General features: G+C 34.8%; 4 protein-coding genes and 1 long non-coding RNA gene across 7 annotated transcripts; 3 read left to right on the top strand and 2 right to left on the bottom strand.

Annotated features, from left to right (window-relative positions):
- Positions 1-891: 891 nt before the first annotated feature.
- LOC18596713 (50S ribosomal protein L34) lies at positions 892-3,432 on the top strand. 2 transcript variants are annotated; one of them, XM_007025358.3, is made up of 5 exons: positions 892-1,254; positions 1,390-1,466; positions 1,724-1,835; positions 2,618-2,784; positions 3,159-3,383. In XM_007025358.3, exons 1-4 carry the CDS (start codon positions 986-988, stop codon positions 2,745-2,747), a joined length of 588 nt encoding a protein of 195 aa, XP_007025420.3. In that variant the 5' UTR covers positions 892-985; the 3' UTR covers positions 2,748-2,784; positions 3,159-3,383. The 2 variants fall into 2 exon arrangements, with proteins under 2 accessions (XP_007025420.3, XP_017979123.2); XM_018123634.2 differs by having other exon boundaries at positions 894-1,254; positions 3,171-3,432.
- Positions 3,433-3,641: 209 nt separating this feature from the next.
- TBL38 (TRICHOME BIREFRINGENCE-LIKE 38) lies at positions 3,642-6,891 on the bottom strand. The gene is made up of 5 exons (XM_007025356.3): positions 6,442-6,891; positions 6,175-6,346; positions 4,569-4,744; positions 4,321-4,479; positions 3,642-4,197 (listed from the first exon to the last, which is right to left on the bottom strand). The coding sequence occupies exons 1-5, from the start codon at positions 6,732-6,734 to the stop codon at positions 3,906-3,908; spliced, it is 1,092 nt and encodes a 363-aa protein (XP_007025418.3). The 5' UTR covers positions 6,735-6,891; the 3' UTR covers positions 3,642-3,905.
- A 5,949-nt stretch (positions 6,892-12,840) lies between these two features.
- LOC18596711 (Ribosomal protein L34) lies at positions 12,841-13,690 on the top strand. Its single transcript, XM_007025354.3, has 2 exons — positions 12,841-13,168; positions 13,253-13,690. Exons 1-2 carry the CDS (start codon positions 12,949-12,951, stop codon positions 13,507-13,509), a joined length of 477 nt encoding a protein of 158 aa, XP_007025416.1. The 5' UTR covers positions 12,841-12,948; the 3' UTR covers positions 13,510-13,690.
- A 2,271-nt stretch (positions 13,691-15,961) lies between these two features.
- Positions 15,962-17,547, top strand: LOC108662625 (uncharacterized). Of its 2 annotated transcripts, none has more exons than XR_016027239.1 (3): positions 15,962-16,173; positions 16,251-16,315; positions 16,433-17,547. It is a non-coding gene; the product is annotated as an uncharacterized LOC108662625 (long non-coding RNA). The 2 variants fall into 2 exon arrangements; XR_001928591.2 differs by having other exon boundaries at positions 16,251-16,608; positions 17,066-17,547.
- Positions 17,548-20,187: 2,640 nt separating this feature from the next.
- On the bottom strand, positions 20,188-21,506 carry LOC18596710 (senescence-specific cysteine protease SAG12-like). The gene is made up of 2 exons (XM_007025353.3): positions 21,027-21,506; positions 20,188-20,916 (listed from the first exon to the last, which is right to left on the bottom strand). The coding sequence occupies exons 1-2, from the start codon at positions 21,457-21,459 to the stop codon at positions 20,324-20,326; spliced, it is 1,026 nt and encodes a 341-aa protein (XP_007025415.3). The 5' UTR covers positions 21,460-21,506; the 3' UTR covers positions 20,188-20,323.

Raw genomic sequence — 21,506 nt, 5'->3', positions numbered from 1 at the left:
CCTTAAATTGCGTAAAACTTTAATGTATAATTGAAAGTTAAAGAGCAATCTAAACATGAATTCCCTTTTACTATTGAGACTGTCCAGTTATTGGAGACGGAACCTCTCCAGTAAATGGTCATTATTTAGAGTTAGTTGGGGATCATATTAATGAATAATGATTCTTCTTTAAAATGAATTCCACCAGCAATCTCCCTGGCCCCTAAATTATCCCGCCTGGTTAGCTTTAAAAAACCAAAAGAAAAAGAACACTGACTAACCAACTAATGCAAAAAGGACATGCATGCTTTAAGTTGGCGTTTTACTGCTGGCCTCCGTAATTCCTGGATCTTTGTATTTGGGATTCGGCCCCCAAACCAGCAGAATGCTTTGATGGCTGCCTGTTATAAAATGCACAAGCTAGCTGAGCTGGGTATTTGATGAGGAACATGGGCTTTTGGATTTGAGTATTTGACAATAATACAGGCTTTGGGCTGGATTTTGAGTGTGCAGCTAAATCCCGATGAGAAGTTAATGGGCCTGGAAATTTCCATCTTTGATTAAGCTGTTCATCTACATATCCAGTTTTGGGTAAATGGTTCTGTCTTGGTAGATGGGTATCATTTGTAAAATTTTTTAAAAAGATGAAAATTTTACTGTTTAATCCACCTAGCAAACAGTAACTCAAATTAGGAATATGATTAAATGAGCTCAAACAATTCAAAACAAACTTACTTTGAATTAAACTCAATTTCTATTACTCCATAACAAAGTTCAAGTTATAATTTCCATTGTTTTCATTGGTTTTTTTTTATCAATAGTTTCATGCCAATTATTGATTTTCCAATTAATTAAAATAACTTTGTTAACCCCAATTTTAACCTTTAAAAAACATACACACAACGTCAAAGAAATAAGTTTGATAAATAAAAGAAGTAATTATGATTGGGAAATTTTTGATGAATTTACACGAATCTCCAAGTTCTGTTGAGTTGGGGAAGACGAGATGAGTATCTGCTTGGTTTCAAAGTTGCCATCTTTTACTTCCACTGGATCTGTCTCCTTCGCTCCCAAAACATACCCTTCACTTTCATCGAAGTCACTACTTTTCCCTATCATCCAGCCTCCTACCCGTCCTAGATTTCAACGCCCAATCATAGCTACAGCAGCCATGGCAGCAGAGAAAAGTGGAGGCACAAGCACTGCCAGCAAGACCTCAAACCCAGCCATGAAACTTCTGTTTGTGGAGATGGGTGTTGGTTACGATCAACATGGGTTCGTCTTCTTTGCTCTTCAGGGTTCGCTTTATGTGATAAAAAAAAAAAAACTTTTTTGGTTTTGCCTGTTTGGTTTAATCTGATAAAAACAGATTCATTTCTGTTAATTTTCTGAATTGTTGTATGGAAACAGGCAAGATATTACATCAGCAGCAATGAGGGCTTGCAGGGATGCAATTTCTTCTAATTCAATCCCTGCATTCAGGAGAGGTATGTAATTGCTGTCTATGCATTGCAGTTCAGTCTTGGTGCAGTAAGATTAGAAAGATTCTGGATTTTGTGTTGTTTTCTTTTGTGTTCTTTAAACTCATGAGACCAGCAATGGCCAAAAAATTTCGACTTCTTAAAGTCAGCTTACTGATAAAGATCTTCTCCATGTTTGTAACTTGAATGATATGAATAGTTTGGGCATATTGCTCTCTTATGAATGTTGTTTCATTGGATATAATGATATAAAACTCGTGCAGGATCCATACCTGGGGTCTCTTTTGATCAAATGAAACTACTGATCAAGTTAGGAGTTCCTCATTCTCTCCAGCAGGCGTTGGATATAGAGAGGGTGAAGTCTGTTTTTCCTTAGTGAGTATCCACTACTTGAAGTTGGCGCCTCTATTTTTGGAACCGTGATCTTTTTTTGTTTAAAATAAGAAAGAATCGAAGAAAGGGGTACAAAGATCTTTGTAACCTCACAGTTGGCCTTCAGAAATTCCCCTGTTCTGGTTTAAGCATATATTTTCATTAACCTAACTTCGATGCTAACTGGTTTAATAGCATTTAACATTTAAAGCATCTATAATTTTTAATGTATAAATCAATCTATTGCAATCTATTATAACCAAATTGTGACCAATATAATGCAAGCATGAAGTTAAGTAGTCAACAGCCCTTCTTCCCGTGAGCTCAGTGACCAAATTGTATGACTTACTCCATCTGAAATTTAACATGTATCCAAACGCTTTCTCATCTTCTAACTACTACTATTATTTAACTATGCCTTTCTTCCATTGATCTTCTTCCTCTATCATAAGCATGAAATTACACATCTGTTCTCAATAAGCATTTATTCTGTTTGTCCAGCTTAATGCTCTTCCTCTATTTCAGTAAAGTGTCTTATTATTTGTTGCATCACTCTGCCTCATTGAGTTTGAAGGTTAACATTTGGCGAATGATGGGAAACCAAATGAGAGTGCCCACATGAAATGAATTAATTACAAACTCCTTGCTATTGCTTCTGCTAAATGTTTCTGTCCCATCACTTGTTGATATAGAAACCTTGCATGTGCCTATGTGTGTGCATTAATATTTATAAAACTCTTATCTGTCTCTTGTTTGTTTGTTTTCATTTTTCCCATTGTTTACAGTGGAAAAATTTTGGACGTTGAAGTTGTGGATGGAGGACTAATATGCTCAAGTGGTGTGCTTGTAGAAGAAATGGGAGATAAGAATGATGATTGTTACATAGTCAATGCTGCAGTTTATATTGGCTACTAGTTGTATCCCCATTGCCTTCTTGAAAGTTTCTTTGAAGGTTAGTTTTCAGTCTTCGCTTCTTATTACCCACTTACAATGGAAAATCTGCTGTTATTAATCCATAGCAGATGAACTGTACTTTGCATAATGTAGATTTTTTTTATTTTGAAAGTTTTTACATAATGTAGATTTAACCAATACAATTTATTTGTCAAGGGCTTTATTAAAGTAATATGCTGTAGTTGTCTTGCCTATTTGTTATTCATCAAAAGCTTTAATTTTAATTATTGTTCGTTGCATCATCTTGTAATGTGGCTGCTTATGGTCATTCTAGAGATGAATTTCTCATCCATTCATGTCAAAGTAAATCTCCTGCATTTTATTAAATTAGATTTGGACCTCAGACAAGTTGATTTCAATGGCCTTAATCAGTATATGTTGCAGGAGTCCTCCCTGAGTCCTGCCAACATGTGGGCTTCAGCCTTTGGGCACCTATGGTGGATATGGAAGCTGGGATACTTTTGGCAGATATTATTTGTATAACTGCTGTCTTTGTATCTAGCTGCCTGACCCGGTATGATGTGTTACTTTAACATTGGTGATTTTTCAAGCACCCTAATTTTGCCAGAAAAACAAGTGGACTTCTTTTTGTACAAAGTGTTTCTTTCAGACAATGATAATTTACTGCTCAACATAATTTTCTCGAGTCTTTTTCCACTTTTTCCACCTAAAAGAGATGAAATTGCTACAGATTATTGTTTTTCTAATTAATATGGGGGCAGAATACAGATAATTCAACTGCTCTTAGTTATGAGCCTGTTGTTCATAGGTAATAGAGACATAGGTAATGCAGATAAGGAGACATAGAGCATGGTGGAAAGCTAACTTTATTTTTCCTTAACTTAGACATAGAAATTTGATGTGCTTGTCCAACTGGAGTCAAGATTTTTCAAAGATTTAAATCTGTCATAGTTTTTTTCCACTTCAAAGTAATTATTTTTGTTTTAAAAAATCAATCACTTTACAATTGATCTTTGCCACCCCCGTTATCACCTACTGATCTTTGCTCCTTCATTACCTCCTACCAGGAGTGAATGAGAAACTTTCTGCGCCATCTTGAATGTACAATTGCATGAAGAAGAAAATTAAAGTAAATTCTTTGTTGCCCAATGTGGACCTTCACATTACTAGAGCTGCATAGAGAAGCTGGTTCCAGGTATCAGGCAAGCCAGGAAGACACCAATGGCTACAGTCATTGCCTGAATGCTCACCACTGTAGGTCGAGGGATGAGCATCCTTTCTCAGTTGCGAGAGTGTTGTAATGTCAAGCAAATAAACTGGTTTCTTCATCGTTCCCAAAACTTTGTTCAAAATAGCTGCAGCTGGAGGAGCGCCTGCCGGGTATGTGGAACCAGACAGTGGCTCTAGTTCTCCATAACAGTTCTTTTTTGGTTGGTTCCACTCCCTGCCCCTGATGTAATTGAACAGAAACAATATTTATGATTAGTTATAGGGAAATAGGCGGTTGAGAGTAGCTGGTATCTTAATTAGTTTGAGCATTCTTTGAAGGGTTCAAAGGTTCTTTTAAACTCACTCGTAGTGGGTGGGAGAAATGCCCTGGAAGAAGACCTTGGTCTTGGTAGGATCAACGTTGCTATCAACCCAGTTAGCCCAAGTCGTTAGCCCTTTGTTGAACGCCACAAAACGGTCCATGTCTTTGTATAATTCAGACCCATCTCTAATATAATCCCATCTACATTAAGCAAAATGATAATCAGGTTGGGTTTCCATCATTATATGAAGAGAAATGAACGAATAAAGATGAGAAAAAAAATGTCCTACGCTTGAGATTTTCCTTTATGTGTCCACCAGTGCCAGCTGTTGAAGACCAGCATGTCCATCCCTTTCCATGCATTGCCACCATTGATGGAGCCTAGATTGAGCACTGCACCAACGCTTTCTCGAACTATATCCACCAAGTACGGTGTACGATACAAATAAAGAGTCACTGCATAATCCTGCACAGTACGAATTATCTTTAAATCATTCAACGAAAATGAAACATATCGATACAAAAGCTATTCACTAACAGTAGTTTTCAGGCAAATCTCAACTTAAAAGAATATATTAATTTCGCTCAGAACATAATTGCTAAATGTTAGTATATTTCATTAGCTTCTTCAATTTCTTTTCTTTTTCATTGGTCATGGAATAATTAATTAGTGTGGCTGCTTTCCTTTCCCTCAAGTATAGCTGACAAGCAATGTGCTACTAATGGGATTAAATAATTACAGACAACAATATTTCTAACGAAACAGGTTGGCAGGTCGCTTAAAACAGCTGTCAGTGGTGAGCAGTTATGGATGAGGATGACTCCTCCTTTGTTTTAAAAAGCTACTAAAACTACTAAAACTAATCATGCAACTAAAGTAATGTCTTTGAACCCTCATTTTCTCATCAAGAAAGCCAAAAGTTTGGGTTTTTCTTTTTCTATATTTTCTACTACAATTATTTGGACTGACAACTGACTTTCAAATGGAAAAAAGTCCATTTTGTCTTGAAGAGATGATTGATAATATGGAATATAATAAAACCCAAAAGAGGAGAGATTATTTTCTCTGTTGTTCTTGACCCTATCTCCTAAGAGAAGCAAATAAATGAACAAAGAAATGGATGGTAAGCTTGCCTGGACCATGAACAGAAACACTCTGTCTAAGCTAGAGAAATACCAAAAAAGTAACGGGTTTATCATTTTGCTTTTATTCTTTCAAAGAAAGTAGTATGCCTGTTTTAGAATCCTAAACATCTAAACATCATGAAAAGAAAATGAAAGACAAAATTACACTATAGTTCAGCCATAAGACCCATATGTGAAATTTAATTATGAGAAGGAGATGATAGGTACACAAATTAGTAACAATATTCTAAATCACATGTTTTTTTTTATTTATTTTTTTATTTATGAAAGTCAATTGCCTAATAATTGCTTTGCCCAATACCCCACAAATTACTCCAAGCAACTTTTCATGATTAATTCTAAGGCAAATAATTACCACACCATTAACATCATAACAAAATCTTATGCACGACTTCTGCCAAAAAAAACCCCCAAAAATAAGCTCGCACGAAAAATGTCAAACTTTATTTATTTCAGGCCACCATATTGCCAATCCTGGTAGACCGGTTATATTCTGACACACACAGAGTAAAAAAATAATTCCTACTGTTGGGAGGAGAAACAGAGAAAAGCATTCTAAAAAGAACGAAATGAAATCGTGGAAGCAGAAGGAGGAGGCTTGGAGCTAGACTTTCTGGAAAGGATAACTATAGAGAATGATAGAAAGAATAGAATAATGGAAAACGGACAAACGTTCAATCCAGTGCAGTGAGTAAAAATTGAGTTGATTTTTGAAATCCAAAAAGGCAAAAACAAGTACTCAGTACTCACCTCAAAGATAACAAAAGACAATGGGTCCTTCCTCACATATGTGGTCTTGGAGTTGGGTACCGACGCATGAATCATACATGCCAGAGATTCCCACATGTTCAAACTCAGTGAGTCACCCACAAACATTATTTTCTTTCCCCTCCATTTTGCCAGAAAACTCGCCCCATCAAATCTACACCAAAGAAAGAAAAAGACCAATCTTTCACAGTGAAAGAGCTTGCCATGAAGTTGATAGTCAGAGAAAATAAAGAGTGAAAAAAAGGGTACCTTGGCAAGTCACAGGCGTCAGGTTTCCAAGAGTACTTAAGATACTGCTTGTCCGGCCTGCCATACTTAAGGCAGTCGAATTCAGGATCTATGAAGGGACAACCTGAAGAGTCATAGAATGGATAGGAAGGATCAAAGACCCATTTCCCTTGAAACAAATTGCATCCATTCTCTTGCTTTCTACCTCTAAATCTAGTCACATTGTAGTAATGCTGCCCTGCACTTGCTTTTTGCAAGAACACAAGCAAAACTAAGAGAAACAAACACAACAGGCTTTTGCACCTGAAACCCATCTGGGATTTTGTGTCCCTGATAAATTGCTCAAAGATGAAACAAGCACTGATATGAAAAAAAGTTTGTCTGTAGACCAGGCGTTTATATACAAGTGTGAGACTGAGGGACAGAGAGAGAGAAGCAGAAAGGAAAGCCAGGGGAAGGGCTGCTTGGTGGGTTCACATGGAATAAGCTAGAGGACACCGATTTTTATTTTCTGACATAACTTGGGGGAGATCTTGGAGGGATTCGTCATTGTATAATGTGTAGCGTATCGTGGGGGTTGAATTTTTAGCTTTGTTTTCATAGGGAAATCAAAATGTTAATTATTTTATGGCATAGACTTCTTCTATTCTTTTACATTCCATTGGCCTGCATGTCACGGGGCATATGCTAAAGGTGTACTACTATCAAAACCCACATGGTTTAACCCTTGTCTTGACTTTCTTGAGTAAGGAAATTAGTTGTACAATTTAACATGCAAGACAAATTATAATACAAAAATAATTGATGTAACCCGTGATGGATATCAATGATGTTCTTTCTTTTTTTATTTTTCAATTGCTTACAGAAGCAAATGTCTACCTAAAGTAAGCATTATACATGTAGGTTGGTAATCTACAAGTGTATTTTGCTTTCACGAGAAGAAGAGCTAAAAAGGAGAAACAAGGAGTACACGCTTGACTGTTAGATTGAGTTTTACACTTTTCAATAGATGGATCTCACATTTTATCTCTATAAAATTTAACTGGTAAAATCAGCTCTATTTTTCATATTAATTGATCACATTTATCTTTCTCACGATTAACATGATCAAACCAAACAAAAAGATTTATATAAATGTAAATGGTGGTGAACCTTCTATGAGCGGGCTGTGAGTCTATGAGTAAAGATTAGTACCATTATTGTTAAGATAACTATACAACTGATTTAATTAGAGTTATAATACACTATTGTTATCTAATTAATAACATTATAATACAACTCTTAAATAGATAATAGTCTAATTCAACACTAGCTAATTAATAATATTGTAGTATAACTCTAACTAGGTAATAGTAGTGTATTATAACTCTAATTAAATAATTTGTATAATTATCTTAACAATTATGAAACATTGGCTGAACCTATTTTTAATTAAAAGATAAAGTTTTCGGGAAAAAAAAATCGTAGGAAAGTGAAGTTATAACAAATTGGAGACAATGGAACAGGCACCACATGTCATTGACAAGTGCAACTAATCATAAACTTGCAAGTAATCGTTTTGCTTTATCTATAACGAATCTGTGGAAGAGGCTGACACTAATTTGCTGAATTTGGAGCAGATGAGGTAATCATGTTAACAAAAAACCTTTCCCCCCTCATAGTCAGGGACCGTATGGCGAACTCAAACAAGGAAACATCAGAAAGGCTATTGTGTGCTGTACTGAAAACAAAGCTGTAACCATGAGAAGGCAAGAATGGACGGGGCCTGATGAGATCAGGGGACTTCCTTCAGAACAAACCCAGATTCAGAATGGATTCCAAAGCCAAAACAAATGAATGTTAGATCCAGTAAATATTTATCCAGGGGCACGTGGAACTCCAAAAACCAACCAGGGAGTGCAAGTTGTGGAACTTTAATTAAAAGTCCAAAAACTTGTACAAGAAAAAAGGAAAATTTTGAAACAGCAATGGTGGAATTGTGGGCGCAAATACAGTTGCGTAGCTGTTGTTGTAAAGAGGCTGTTGCCGTCCGGATTTCTTTTCAAAAGCCCCAGCCACCACCGCAACAGGCCCACCACTTTGGCGGTTGAGTTCTGGCACTGAGCTTAACGACATTCCGCTTAATAAACCTCAGCAGGCCCGGTGGGACAGCCATTGCCGAGTGGGAGGGCCTACCTTTAAAAGTGATCACATCCCATCAGTGAGGTTGGTTATCAGTCTATTGGGGCAATTGGAAGGCAATCTTTGGAAGTAAATGATCATTTCCGAATTTGGGGCTAGCTTTCCTTACATGCTTCAGACTTCAGGATTTCTGTGGAGGTATATCTGTTCTGAATTGAAATCTTCAAGGGACCTATTCCTTGGATTTGAAAGACTAAAGGGAACACCGAAATTATCCATAACCTGTGAATTAAAATAGTTACTTAAGAGCCTTTCAAAAAAAATAGTTACTTAAGAAATGTCATTTTCCAACATTCATAGCATTATTCTACCAATACGTTAGTTAATGCTCTATTAATAGGATGTCCATCTTCACAAGAAAGTGTTTCTTATGAAGCAGAATATATATAGTTATGGTAACACTTAAAAAGTTGTAAAGCACAGGTTCATTAACACTCTACCTGATCAAAATCACCATGATCTTTTGAAATAAAATAGAGATGAAATTGATAGTGACAAAAAACAGTGATAACTTTGATGATGCGCTGCCGACGCCATTAGGCATTTGCCTAATCTCAACAATGTTTTGGCATCCATTTTTTGTTTCTAAAATGAGAAAGGAGAGAAGCACTTTCAAAGTTTCTGTAGTGGGGTTGGAAGAATGTGAGAGGATTCCGCACAGAAGCCCATTACACAGTGACAGTGGTCAAAAGGAGAAAGGAAACAAAATGATTGATGTACAGTGATCTTTCTATTCTTCAAGGTCTCCTTGCTCCTTCAATTCTAAACCACAAAAGCAGCTCACTATTTAGATTTTTTAAATGCAGCTAAATGCGTCTGTACTTGAGAGCTTGATTCCACTTTCCATTAAAACTCTAGCTTTCTTGTTAATTAACAGATTTCTTGATGTCAGAGTCCATATGCTGAAAGTAATAATTCACTTGGTGAATAAATCTCACTCATAAGATTCTCCACATCAGGGAGTTCCCCATCTAACAAATAAAGAGATTATCATTCAAGCAATTATCGTTTTCTCTGCTTTCTCTATGCAATGAACGATGAGAAATTGATCTGTGAATTGGGTTGGAATACGAAGGCAGTGAGGGCCCCTTGTAGCATCCATTCAATGACGAATGTGCAAATTACAACGCAGACTTTCTACTTTAGCCTGGTCAGTACGTCTCTTGCCAAGAATCTTACAAGGGTTGTCACTCACAGGAGTTCCCCCCCGTGATACTTGTCGGTAATGTGACAATTATTAAGAAAAACCAAGAAAATAAACAAGGCATGCTAATTCAAGGTCAAATTACAAAAGCTTGTGGTCCGATTTGGTTGTGTTTTTAAACACAGATCAGGGTTGATCATTAATTGATTTAGGTTCAAGTCACCTTGATTTCAACTTTTGAATCAAACCATCTTCCATTTTTACCCATGCAAACGGTAATGATGAATCTGATGGAAAAAGTAATTGGAAGAAGACACAGTTTTGTTGGCTCCTTGCAGCTGTTCTTTTTTTTTATTCTTGTTTCTTATGGATCAATAAATTGCTTCCATTTCCAAAAAGAAGCATGAGGAAGGTGGTATATCTGACTGATGAGGATTTCCGCTGAGCGCTGCTGGCTACTGGATTATCCACTCCTATATTTTCATTGCCTAAGGCCCACACTTTCCAAACGAAAGTGGTTGAGTCTGAGCCAACGATGGTATCATCTCAGCATGGTTCTGTTTGTTGTTTATGGTGGGAAACCTTTTAACAGTCAAAGATTGTTGCCAACAGAAAAAGGACTAGTGGGCTACAGTTGGGCAGAGGGGCTGTATCTAAAAGTTGGAGGCCCACTTAAAATGCTTCACTTCAAATTGCTTATCATACAAGGGAAAACATCAAAACATTAAGGAAGACATCACACCCAGTCTGCCTCATCTATAGTTTCTAAGCCATGGTTAGGAGGAAACTTGCCTTTTTCCATCTCACAATCATGATCACAACGTCTTATATCTTGTGACCTGCATTTGCTTGACGTCTAAAATGGACTTACTCTTGTTTAATTATTGGATGCATGATTGTTATGGAGATTAAAGTAAGGGATTATAGATTCGAATGTAATTTTTCAGATTTTTAATGATATAAGTATTGTTAAAGTAAAATGTCAATAACGAAAATAGAAGATGATCAACTTTTTGGTATTCAAACCAAAAGCTACCAAACCACATATGAGTTGATTTTTGTTGAAATCAACATAACTAAAAAATAGTTCAAGCAAAGGACAAAGGAAAAACATGGGTAAGAAAAGTAAGGCAGTGTTTTAGACTTGCCAACTCTCATTGAGCTGAGAACTTCATGGGGGAGCTTGATATTCTGCAATGAAGGGGAAGAGCTGGGTGATTTGTTAGCCTAAAAGGATCCTAGTTATTGATTGAGTTTGGCTATTATCATCAAAGTTGAAACCAAACCCAACCCTGCAGCTTTGAGGTTGCGGTTTCACCAAGCAATCAGCAAATGTGAACCTACACCAGCCTGTCTGGATAAACACATGACCTAAGATCAAGCAATGATCATTACAGATTCTCTTGGTGTCCGCCACATCAATGAATGTTTTTGCGGCCTGAACATTAACTCCATGAATGGTTAGAAATGAACTTTTTAGACCCACACAGTTTCTTAACTAACATATATTTAGCCAATAGGGTTGAAGGCTGTGAGTATTGTGAGGTCAAAGTGGCAAGTGATCAATTGTAATCCATGAGCTTTTCCTTCATTAGTACGTGCTAGTTACAATTAATACACCAAACCTTTTTCTGGACCAACCGCAGTCCTTTAGCATTAATTCGTGACAAAGAAATTGCCGACATAAAAAAGCATGTGTGGCCGCACCACTGCTCCAATTGCATCTTATTGATTGGATAACCTTTCCCAGTTATTAAAAGCCTAATAAAACTTTCATAGTATTTTATAGATTTATATTTGGTGCAATGATAATATACAATTGATATACACAGTCAGGATATCAAATTATATTACTTTAATAAAAAATAAATTTAAATTTTTAAAAAAATTTAAAATAAATATTATTATTTTAAAAAATAAAAAACAAAATTTCTCTCTCTCCCTCCCTCTCACCCAATCTCCTCTTCTTCGTCTCTTTCTCTTCTCCCCTTTACAACAAGAAATTTAAAATCCAAAATTCTTAATTTTGATTCTTGAAAATAATATTTATTTCACTCTTTTTTTTAGTTTACCTATTTTCCTTTCTTTCAATATTCATGATCTTTTATTTAATTAACAAAAGAGGATTTTGAATACTTTTGAGATTTGAGTTTAGACTTGACACCATGAACTAATCGTGATGAGGACGAAATAGAGGCACATGTTACTGATTTCAGCGCCTAAGGTACAAGCATGTTTCAACTATTTAACAAATGTCTCTTGGCAAAATTTGGTTGGAAAATGGATGTGCATCCTGATTTCAAATTGTGATCAAAATCCCAAATGAACCCTGATTTCATATTCAGAGCCTATCCTGGTTTCTTCCTCCCACCATCGGCCCTTGAGACAAAATGGGGACAAAGGAAAAACCAACTCCTCTTCTTCAATTATCATCCATTTTTTCATTAAGATTATTTACAATTTTTTTCTTTTCTTGTTGGATCTGTGGTTGAGGGAAAGAGAAGAGGAGATTGAGTAAGAGAGAGTTGGAGAGAAAAAAATATATATTTATGTTTTTTTTTTTACAAAACTTAAGAAAATTGATAATAATTATTTTTAAATTTATTTTTTAATGAGAGATAACACCAATCTCATATCTTAACTGTGTGTAGAAATTATATACTATCAATGTATAAAATATAAACCTTATTATTATGTTCCCATCTTGGGATAAGGCTAATTGTCTCTACTTGCAAGCTTTAACCAGAGCTTTTTGAGCACCAAAATCTAAATTCACAATGAGATCCACAAAGGGTTCATCCTCCCTAGTATTTTGGTTAACTTTTTTAGTAGCTTTACGCTAGAATTGGAATCACAGAGCCTAACAGGCTATCATCCAATTTCAGAAAAAAAACAAATAAAAAATCCAAATTTCAAAACCAGATAGGAAACCCAATTAGTCATTGAAATGGGCCACAAGCTTAGGTCCTGGGAAGCTAAAAACGATCATTGGACTAGATCTGGGGTCATTAAATAAAACTTGGACTGTTTCCAAGATCCACATCCTCCAGTCAAATTAATCCCATATTGGAGGAAAACAAGGTGGTCAAACCCAACCCATTACATTCCAGCTCTACAGGTAGCCATTTGAGGTTCTGCAGTTTTGAAAGATAACTGGATAAGAAGGTGAGAAACAGAGAAACAGAGACAGTGTGCCAAAAACCATGGCTTCAATGTCAGTAATAACATCACCTCAATGGCTTACAGCTAAATCCATAAGAACCCAAATCCCTTCAGCTTCTCTGGCTCTATTAACAGGTTCAAGAGGAAGAATTTCGATCTCTCCCAATGCGGAAAACAACCCCAAAGCTTGCTCTTCCCTTCTTCACTGCTCCTTTCTCCCTTCTTCCTCATCTTCTGTCTCTTGCCCTTCTTCTTTTGCAGGTAAGAAAGTTTCCCATTTTTATTATTTACTTATTTTCTTCAATGGGTATTAATTTTTATTTTTAATTTCAACTTTGCTGGTAGGGTTATCTTTGGGGATGGATTTTAGTTCAAACAATGGGGTAAGGAATGAGAAAAGGAGAGGCCTAGTGGTGAGGGCTGGAAAGGCTGCTCTTTGTCAAACAAAGAGGAATAGGTCTCGGAAATCTTTGGCTCGAACTCATGGGTTCCGTAGAAGAATGAGAACAACTAGCGGAAGAGCTGTCTTGAAACGTCGACGTGCTAAGGGTCGGAAGGTCCTTTGCACCAAATCCAATCCAAACAGTGGGAAGCGTAGTTAAACTATTTCTCTTTGTTTCAGTTTGCAATATTCCGTAAAATGTGGCATTTTTTTTTATCATCTTTAGAGGATAAATTAGGCAAAACTTAGCCAATGCCTCTTATGTTGTTTCAATTGTGCAATATTTGTAGACTGAAATTCACATTTTAATTGTTATATTCTACTATTTTTTTTGTTGTCTATAGTTGGTTGGTATATATTGATCTCTGATGAAGGCTTTGTATGAACTTTGATGACAAGTGCTTTTGATGTTTCACTTGCAGATTTTATGCTTTGGGATGTTTTTCTTGTAGTATGATTTTTCTTGTCTTGGATGGGAAAATTATAGGGTTACAGTATTTGTTGATGAACCTAGATATGAAACTGCTCAGATTATTTTTTTTCGCTTTTGTCTATTGGCTGCATTTTCCTTTTTCTTGGTTTCCAATTTTGTGTCTAGTAGGATTACTGAGCATTAGTTTCAGGGAGAGAACTTAGAACTTAGGAGAGATTACTTAGGTCAAGTCCGTAAGAAGTCTTCAACTAAGCAATTTGCATTTTCAAATTTAGTTTTTATTTGGTCGTTTTTAATAGAAAACTTCACAAACTTAACTTACGAAATCTTATCTCAACTTTGTCCTAATTTCCAGCATGATCAGAATAACTCTGGAGAGCGATATTTAATTATCCTTGAAATGGATATTTGCTACTAGTATCCTATATAGGTTTCTTGTCCAAAACTTATATAAATTAGTGAAATAGGAGATGTATAAGATCTTAATGAAATTGGAAGATATGTTGGGAAGTGGGATGAGGTTTTGTGGTGACACTCTGTTTTCTTTTGAAAAATGAAGAATGGAAGAAGCCATTTGAGTCTTGTTGAGCCATGTTTTATGTATGTTATATAGCAAAGTGGTGCCATATGCCTGCATTATAGTATCCCAAAATATGCGTGCCTTGCTGCCAGCGTTGTGCTGCTTCTGCTAGCTTTCCTGGTTACAGTCCTTCCCCTAGATGATCTTTTGAATTACAGGGCATGTTAATGTTATGCATATTCTTGGCTGAAAGGGCAGGAATTTTGCCGTTATGAGCCCTTTATACAAACGAGAAACAGAGTACTAAAGAGACCTTATGTTTCAATTCTGGCGTTTCATCTCATCTGATGTCAAGTATGGTTTTGAGGCTTCGCTTTCTAAGAGTGGTCACCTCCATTGAACCAATTTCCACTGTACCAGCTGGTGTTCTCCTATTGGCTTAAGTCTGACTGTTAAAATCTTTGGTAGTGCTCGAGGATTGTAGGTCTAGTTGGACTGTAAGATGAACATTCATTAAAAAACTACTCTACAATTATCTTTTGGTTATTAATACATAAATATGTCATTGTTAGGTACATACGTGAATAAGTTTGCACTCAGCCATCATGTTCTTGTTATTGTGGATTATCAATTTCATCATATAAGTGGCTAGATTTTATTTTGTTATTTCAATAACTATTCTATAAATTTCATAAATTAGTATTAATAATTTGTGATGCAATTATTGAAGTGTCAATGATTTTAATTTAAACATATAATTGTACTCGAATATTTGGTTCATTAATTGGTGCATGATTTCCTTCTAAAAAAAATAAGATTTGAATTTCCCTTCCTCTAAATATAAAAAAAAATTTAAACGTAATTATATAATTACACATATACTTATATTTGTTTATAATATAAATATGAAATTATGAACTATTTGATATTTTCATGAATGGAGTAAAATTTTGTTGTGTATATTTTTTTGACTAGCCATCTAATCAATTACTGGATCCATATCTCAAAGAGTTTTGACAAACTATTGACTTAAATCCAATATTTGTAACACCCCTATATCTTGAGTAATGGCTAATAGAGCTTATTGGGTGCCAATTGCAGTGAATTAATGTCAATCAAGGCGTTACTAGGTATAAGGTGGTGAAAGGAAGCATTTAGAGAAACGTAATATTTATGTGATAAAATAATATTAAAATAATAAAATATTATTATATTTTTTGGAGGTCAAATTAATAAACTCAATGTGTAGTTGAAAGTCTATAGTGTTACTTTAAGGTTAAGTGGAGGAGAAGGAAATTGAATTATTCATTATATCGATTAAAATAATTTTTTTATATTTATATAATATATATATTTAGATAATATTATATATATATATATATATATATATATATTTGAAGTATATATAATTTTATTTAATTGAGCATATCAAGTGAGATTGAATAACATAATAGAAAAAGACTATAAGAGATAGAATTTGTATGTAGAACTTACTATTACATACAAATGATTGCATGTAAAAAGGACAAAAGTTTAGAGTAAAAAAAATCTCCATGCATGCTTTACTTTGAGGCGAATACACGGTTGAACAAAAAGGAAGAATGAAAGAAAAAGGTGCAAAGAGTTAAAGATGTCCTACATGGTTATAAACGCCAATATCTATTGGCAGCAAAGACAAGCAAAATTTTAGCCTCCATTGGAGAATCCGCCAAGAACCAACCTCAACCACAAGAGTTCAAAGACAATTCGGTTGAAGTTCAGAAAATAAAGAAAGAAGGTTTGGTTGAGTTAGAAAATAAAGGCAAGAATGGCATAGGTTCGGTTAATGCTAAGTGAAGAAGAAAGCAGAAAGAGTAAGCTCGGTTGAATAGGTAAGAAATCATTTGGTTTTAGACCTTAAAATCTAAAGCTCAATCGGTTAAGAGTTTTTTTAAATTTGTTGTGCCAGCCATTGGTGTCTCGGATTTGGAGGGTTCCTTGGAGTCGTGTTTATGGTGGGTCAAGCCATAAAAGGTAAGAGGTTTGAGGTTTAAACTTTAAGCATTCACCATGTTTAGATGCTGGTTAAAAGGAGATATTTAAATAAGCTAGGAATTTATGAATTCTATTGTGAATACTAATGCAATGAAGTTAGAAAAAGAAGGATGAGCTTGTTGGAAATTTGGATTAAGGTCTCGAACCAGAGGTTACTGTTGAAGTTAATTAGCTCTTAAAGATTCGGCTAAGAGAACCTGCCAAAGACTTGTAATTAGCATCGACAAGCTCACTAAAGGTTGAATTATTGCTGAGAAATCCCACCCATTGAGGTGAGTGGGGCGTACCTATTTTAAATTATATCCCCTATACTATATCAAATATGTATATTAAGTTTATATTGAATGTCATTGTGCAAAACATGAGCTGGTTAAAACCTTAGGGTGTTGTGATTGTATTATGATTTTTGATTTGTTTTACTTATATGGTATGTAAAACTACATAAAGTATATGTGTTGTGAAAAATAGGAAACAAGCCCCTCAAAATGGTTTAAGTCAAAAATGCCTTGCAAATTGTTTGTGTTTGTGAAGATTAAGTATGGTAATTATGGATTGTGAGAATGCGTTAATTCAATTGATTTTATTCTTTAATGAGTATGAGGTTTTGAATATTAAACCGTGTTTTCAAATGATGGCATCTTTTACTAAGTGCATTGTTTAAACTTATCCATTATTTGATTTAAAGATGCAATACCTACTGTTTTGACATAAATTGGTTTTATCGTGAAGATTGATGATTTTATAAGTGAGATACTTGATAGTAGACCTACTATCACACCAGGCTATGTGACCTTTGAGCACAAAGGAGCTCTAACTCGGGGATGCCTACGGGCTTATTAATTCCATACGTGACAAAGACTACAGGATTACATACGTGATGAGCTCTACTTATTGCCATCACCCTTGATCATGATCATGGTTACATTGATACGTGGTAATACCACGAGTTTAATGACATGGCTGGGGCCACAGGTTAGTGTAGTGGGACATACTTATTATGTGGGAGAAGGCCTGCGGGTTTAAAGTTCTACTCAAGATTTGTTTGCTTTACCTATTTTAATATTGACTATGGCATGGTATTGATTGCCATAAATCTGTTTATTTCATGGCAAGAGCTTATTGTATTTGATTTGATTAAAGTCTAAGTATGTATTTGATTACGCATTGAAACTGTTTTATGCTTACCAGGAGAAAGGAATGAAATTGTGATGTTTAGCATGCTTTCATTTGATTTGGCATATTGATATGGTTTTGATGTTTCTAAGTAATTGATTTTTTTTTCACATGATTTTAATAATTTAATGATTTAATACTTGCAAGGTTGTCCCTTTTGAGATTATGGATTAATTGTAGCTATTCCTGTATCATCTTATATTTGAATATTCCCTCCTTAATGTTTGTTTCCTACCTTACCTTGCTCACTGAGCCCCTGAGACCTACCCCACTATTTTATTTTGTAGATAAATGATTCGCTTAGTGCAATCTTTGACAAGTTTTCCTTCCACCACAGTATAGGCAGGGGCGGTCCAATAAGCTTAAAAGTCTAAAGTGACTATCATATATTTTTTAAATGACTAATATAAATTATCAATCAAAATTTTTAATTCAAATAAATCAACTATCACATAAACTAAAGATAATATAATAATATGATATAAACTATAAATTAAAATAAAACATCTATAGATATTAGAACAATAGTACTTAATTGTTGAATACTTATTACAAATCGTAAATAAAGCTCACGGTTTTATAAAGATAATAACATAACAGACTTCTTATTTATTCTTTGAAGGAAAATTGAATTTAAAAAAAAGAAGGAAGAAAGAGCAAATAAGAAAAGAAAAATTCCAAAGTAGATATTATACATTGAAAAAAAATAATTGATTTTATATAAAAGAAAAAAATAGTTGTTGAAATTTATTAAATATGTTAATTGGAAATAGGATAAATAAGTAAAAGAAAAAAAGTTGTTGGAGATGATTAAATACATATAACTGTTAGTTGATTGAAAATAAGAGAAATAATTAAGAATTAATAGCATTCTAGAAATTAAAAAATAATAAAAAATTAAAATTTATTAAGCACATAATTAGAAAATTGAGAAAATAGATAATTTTATTAATTATTAATTATTTTTATATAATTTTAAATTTTTATATATTTTTAATTTAATTTAATTATATTATAAAATTATAGAACCTTTCCAAATTTGGAGCCTCTCTAAATTGGGTGACTTTACCCAAGGGACGGCCCTGAGTATAGGTAATGGCATCTCATAATATCTTTCCTTGTGTCCATACATCTCATAGAGTTCTTTATGTTGATGTTGTTTTTAAGTTAATTATGTGCACTGAAATTACGCGGAATGTAATCTAAGTACTAAGTTTATATTTTAATGGGATGTATTGACAAAGATGTTTGTAGGTACTTGTGTTTTAATTTAGGTGTGACTATTACTTGAATATGTTTAAAATTAATTAATCATATTATATGTTTGGAATTAATTATGCACTGTGATGTTAATGGTTAAGATAAATTTGCAGTACATAGAGAAGGATATAATTATACTTTGTTATCATGAGACATACCTGTTTCAGTAAACACACTTGAAGTTTTAAAACTAACAACCGAATGATTGGTAATTGATAAGAAAGAGATTTAAATTTAAGGCTGACTTGAAACTTGATGGGTTTGCTCGCTAGACTCAAGTGCTGGTATATTATAGAGTTAGATGGTGCTACCCTTCATTGCATCAGGAAATTTACATAATTGTATCTGTGTTTATTTATAAAATACAAGTAAGTATGAAATTGTGAATTATTGGCCATTTTCACGAATAGAGTAAAATTTTGAATTTGTATATTCTTGACTAGCGATTTAATTAATTAATGGATTGGTACCTCTTGAAGAGTTTTAATAGACTATAAACTGAAATTCAATATTTGTATTACTCTATGGTGTGTGTCACGTTGTGAGAGTAATGTTGATGGTGCTGCCTTCATTGCGTCGTTGAATCAATAAGCCACGATGACTAACCCACTAAAGCCATATTGTCCCCTTCGTTTGTTCATCATGTTGACTGTTGACCAACCCAATAACTGCAGTGTCTTGTATACATGGCTGGCCCGCTGTCGAACTCTTGTTGACGAACCAAGGTGATTGCCTGCCCTTAACCCATATATCCCGATCCTGTTTCTGGCACCAGCAACCACACACAAATTTAGCATCTGTTAGACATAGCCAGAGCTTTGATTTGCAAGCAAATACTTTCTTCCCTTTTTTAACAGGTCCTTAGCGTCATATATTTACTGGTAATTAACTGACTTCTTAATGAATGTCCTAAGATTTAAATAAGCCTTTCAAAATTAATAAAATAGATGTTATCGTATCATTTTTACAAATCAAAATCTTATTTTACAAAAAAAGTTATTATTATATAAACCCTTTGTATCACTCATCTATTGATTTCAATAAATTAGGTGTAGCATATCATTTAAATTTGTCATGTGAGTATATTTGGATCACATTTTTATGAATATGATGAATATATTAATTTTAAGCCGTAGATCACCTATTTATATTAATATGTTATTTTCAAAAATTCAGTCAGTAAGCCACATCTTAATTTATTAGATTTATAAGATTTATAGCTAATGTAATAGATATGATCTATGCAATGCAGTAGTTTATCTATTTTAAGATTTGATCAGGTGAGAACAACTCAGTCAATGCCAAAATCAAAGATTATTGGAGCTTTATCACCTTCGCATTTCCTTCTATTTCGAGGCCATGGTCATGAAACATATAATTTGGAGAAGATATATATAGACGGGCGAGTAGAACACCAATTTATTATATTGAACAGTCATACAACATTCTTTATTTCATAGCTAAGAATATATATAGGAAACAGCAAGCACAACAAGCACTTATTAACATCCGAAATAGGGAAAAGCTAGTAAGGTGCAACCAGGAACGTGCTATTCATGCAACTGGATAGGAAGCTCTCTTGGCAATGCCACAGAGACCTTTTTTAGAATTAAAATCTCTCTTAATCCTCATGTAGCCATTTTCACCCCATGATTTGCCCCATGAGTTCTTGATTAACCAGTATTTGCTGCCATCTTCACTTGTTCCGTACCCAACAACGGTAACAGCATGGTTTAAAGAGGTGCGGCATGGTCCTGTGAAAACACCTCCTGAGTAAAACTGAAATGCAGTTCCATTTCCATCCAGGGCCACTGAGACAGGTTGCTGGCTTGCAGCCTTTAGTAGTGCTTCTTCATTCTTGTGAGGTACATCTTCATAGCCAAGGATCTGCACGGCTTTGATAGCTGCTTTCCGAGGGCTGCAAGTTCCGTCTTTTTTCTTGTATGGGTATCTTGTTTCCTCGGCGAGACCGTGGTTTTTCACAATGTATTCAAAAGCATCATGCATCCAACCACCTTTGCAGCCCTGACTTCCTTTCGTTCTGACGCAGTCCACCAGTTGCTGCTCAGAGAGTGAGAACAACCGACCAGTTTTAATCTTTGCGATACCTTCCACAGCTGCAACGGTTGAGAATGCCCAGCAACTTCCTGGATAATAAACAAGTAAAAATAAGTTAGAACAGATATACAATTAACATGCAAAAAGTAATTATTTTAACAGCTTGTAGAGTTTTGGACGTGATGGTTTGATTCCTTACCACAATGACCTTGGTCCTTAATTTGGGTGACAGCTCCTTTGTTCCTCCAATCAATGCTAGCTGGGACATTGGTCAGGTTTTGATATTTAAATCTTTTAGTTTTGGATGAAACTGTGCTAGGAATTATCTTGTAGCCAGCATAGTACGCTAGGAATTCTTCGTTAGTTAAGTCTGCAAATTCATTGATGCTTAACTTGTAAGGTTGATTCCCCATGTTGTTGAAGTTTTCTATATATTCCAGGTTGTTTTTGAATACCTCAAAACGCATATTCTCCTCTTCCTTCATCTCATAGGTGCGTCCATACTGAGCCATCCATTGCTTGTATTTTTCAGCAACGACAGTTTCACTCAATGTGCGGGACATGGCAGATGCCAGAGCCCCGGAAACAATCAAAATGAAAACGAGAAACTTATTTTTGAGTGCGAAAGCCATTGCTCAGAGTTTTGCCAATGAGTATAGCTATGTTTAAGTGGCTCTGA

This window comes from Theobroma cacao, chromosome 6, assembly GCF_053813885.1.
Source record: "Theobroma cacao isolate CCN51 chromosome 6, ASM5381388v1, whole genome shotgun sequence".
Taxonomy (NCBI): Eukaryota; Viridiplantae; Streptophyta; class Magnoliopsida; order Malvales; family Malvaceae; genus Theobroma; species Theobroma cacao.
Note: the sequence above shows the minus strand (reverse complement) of the source record. Positions and strands in the feature narration are given on the sequence as shown.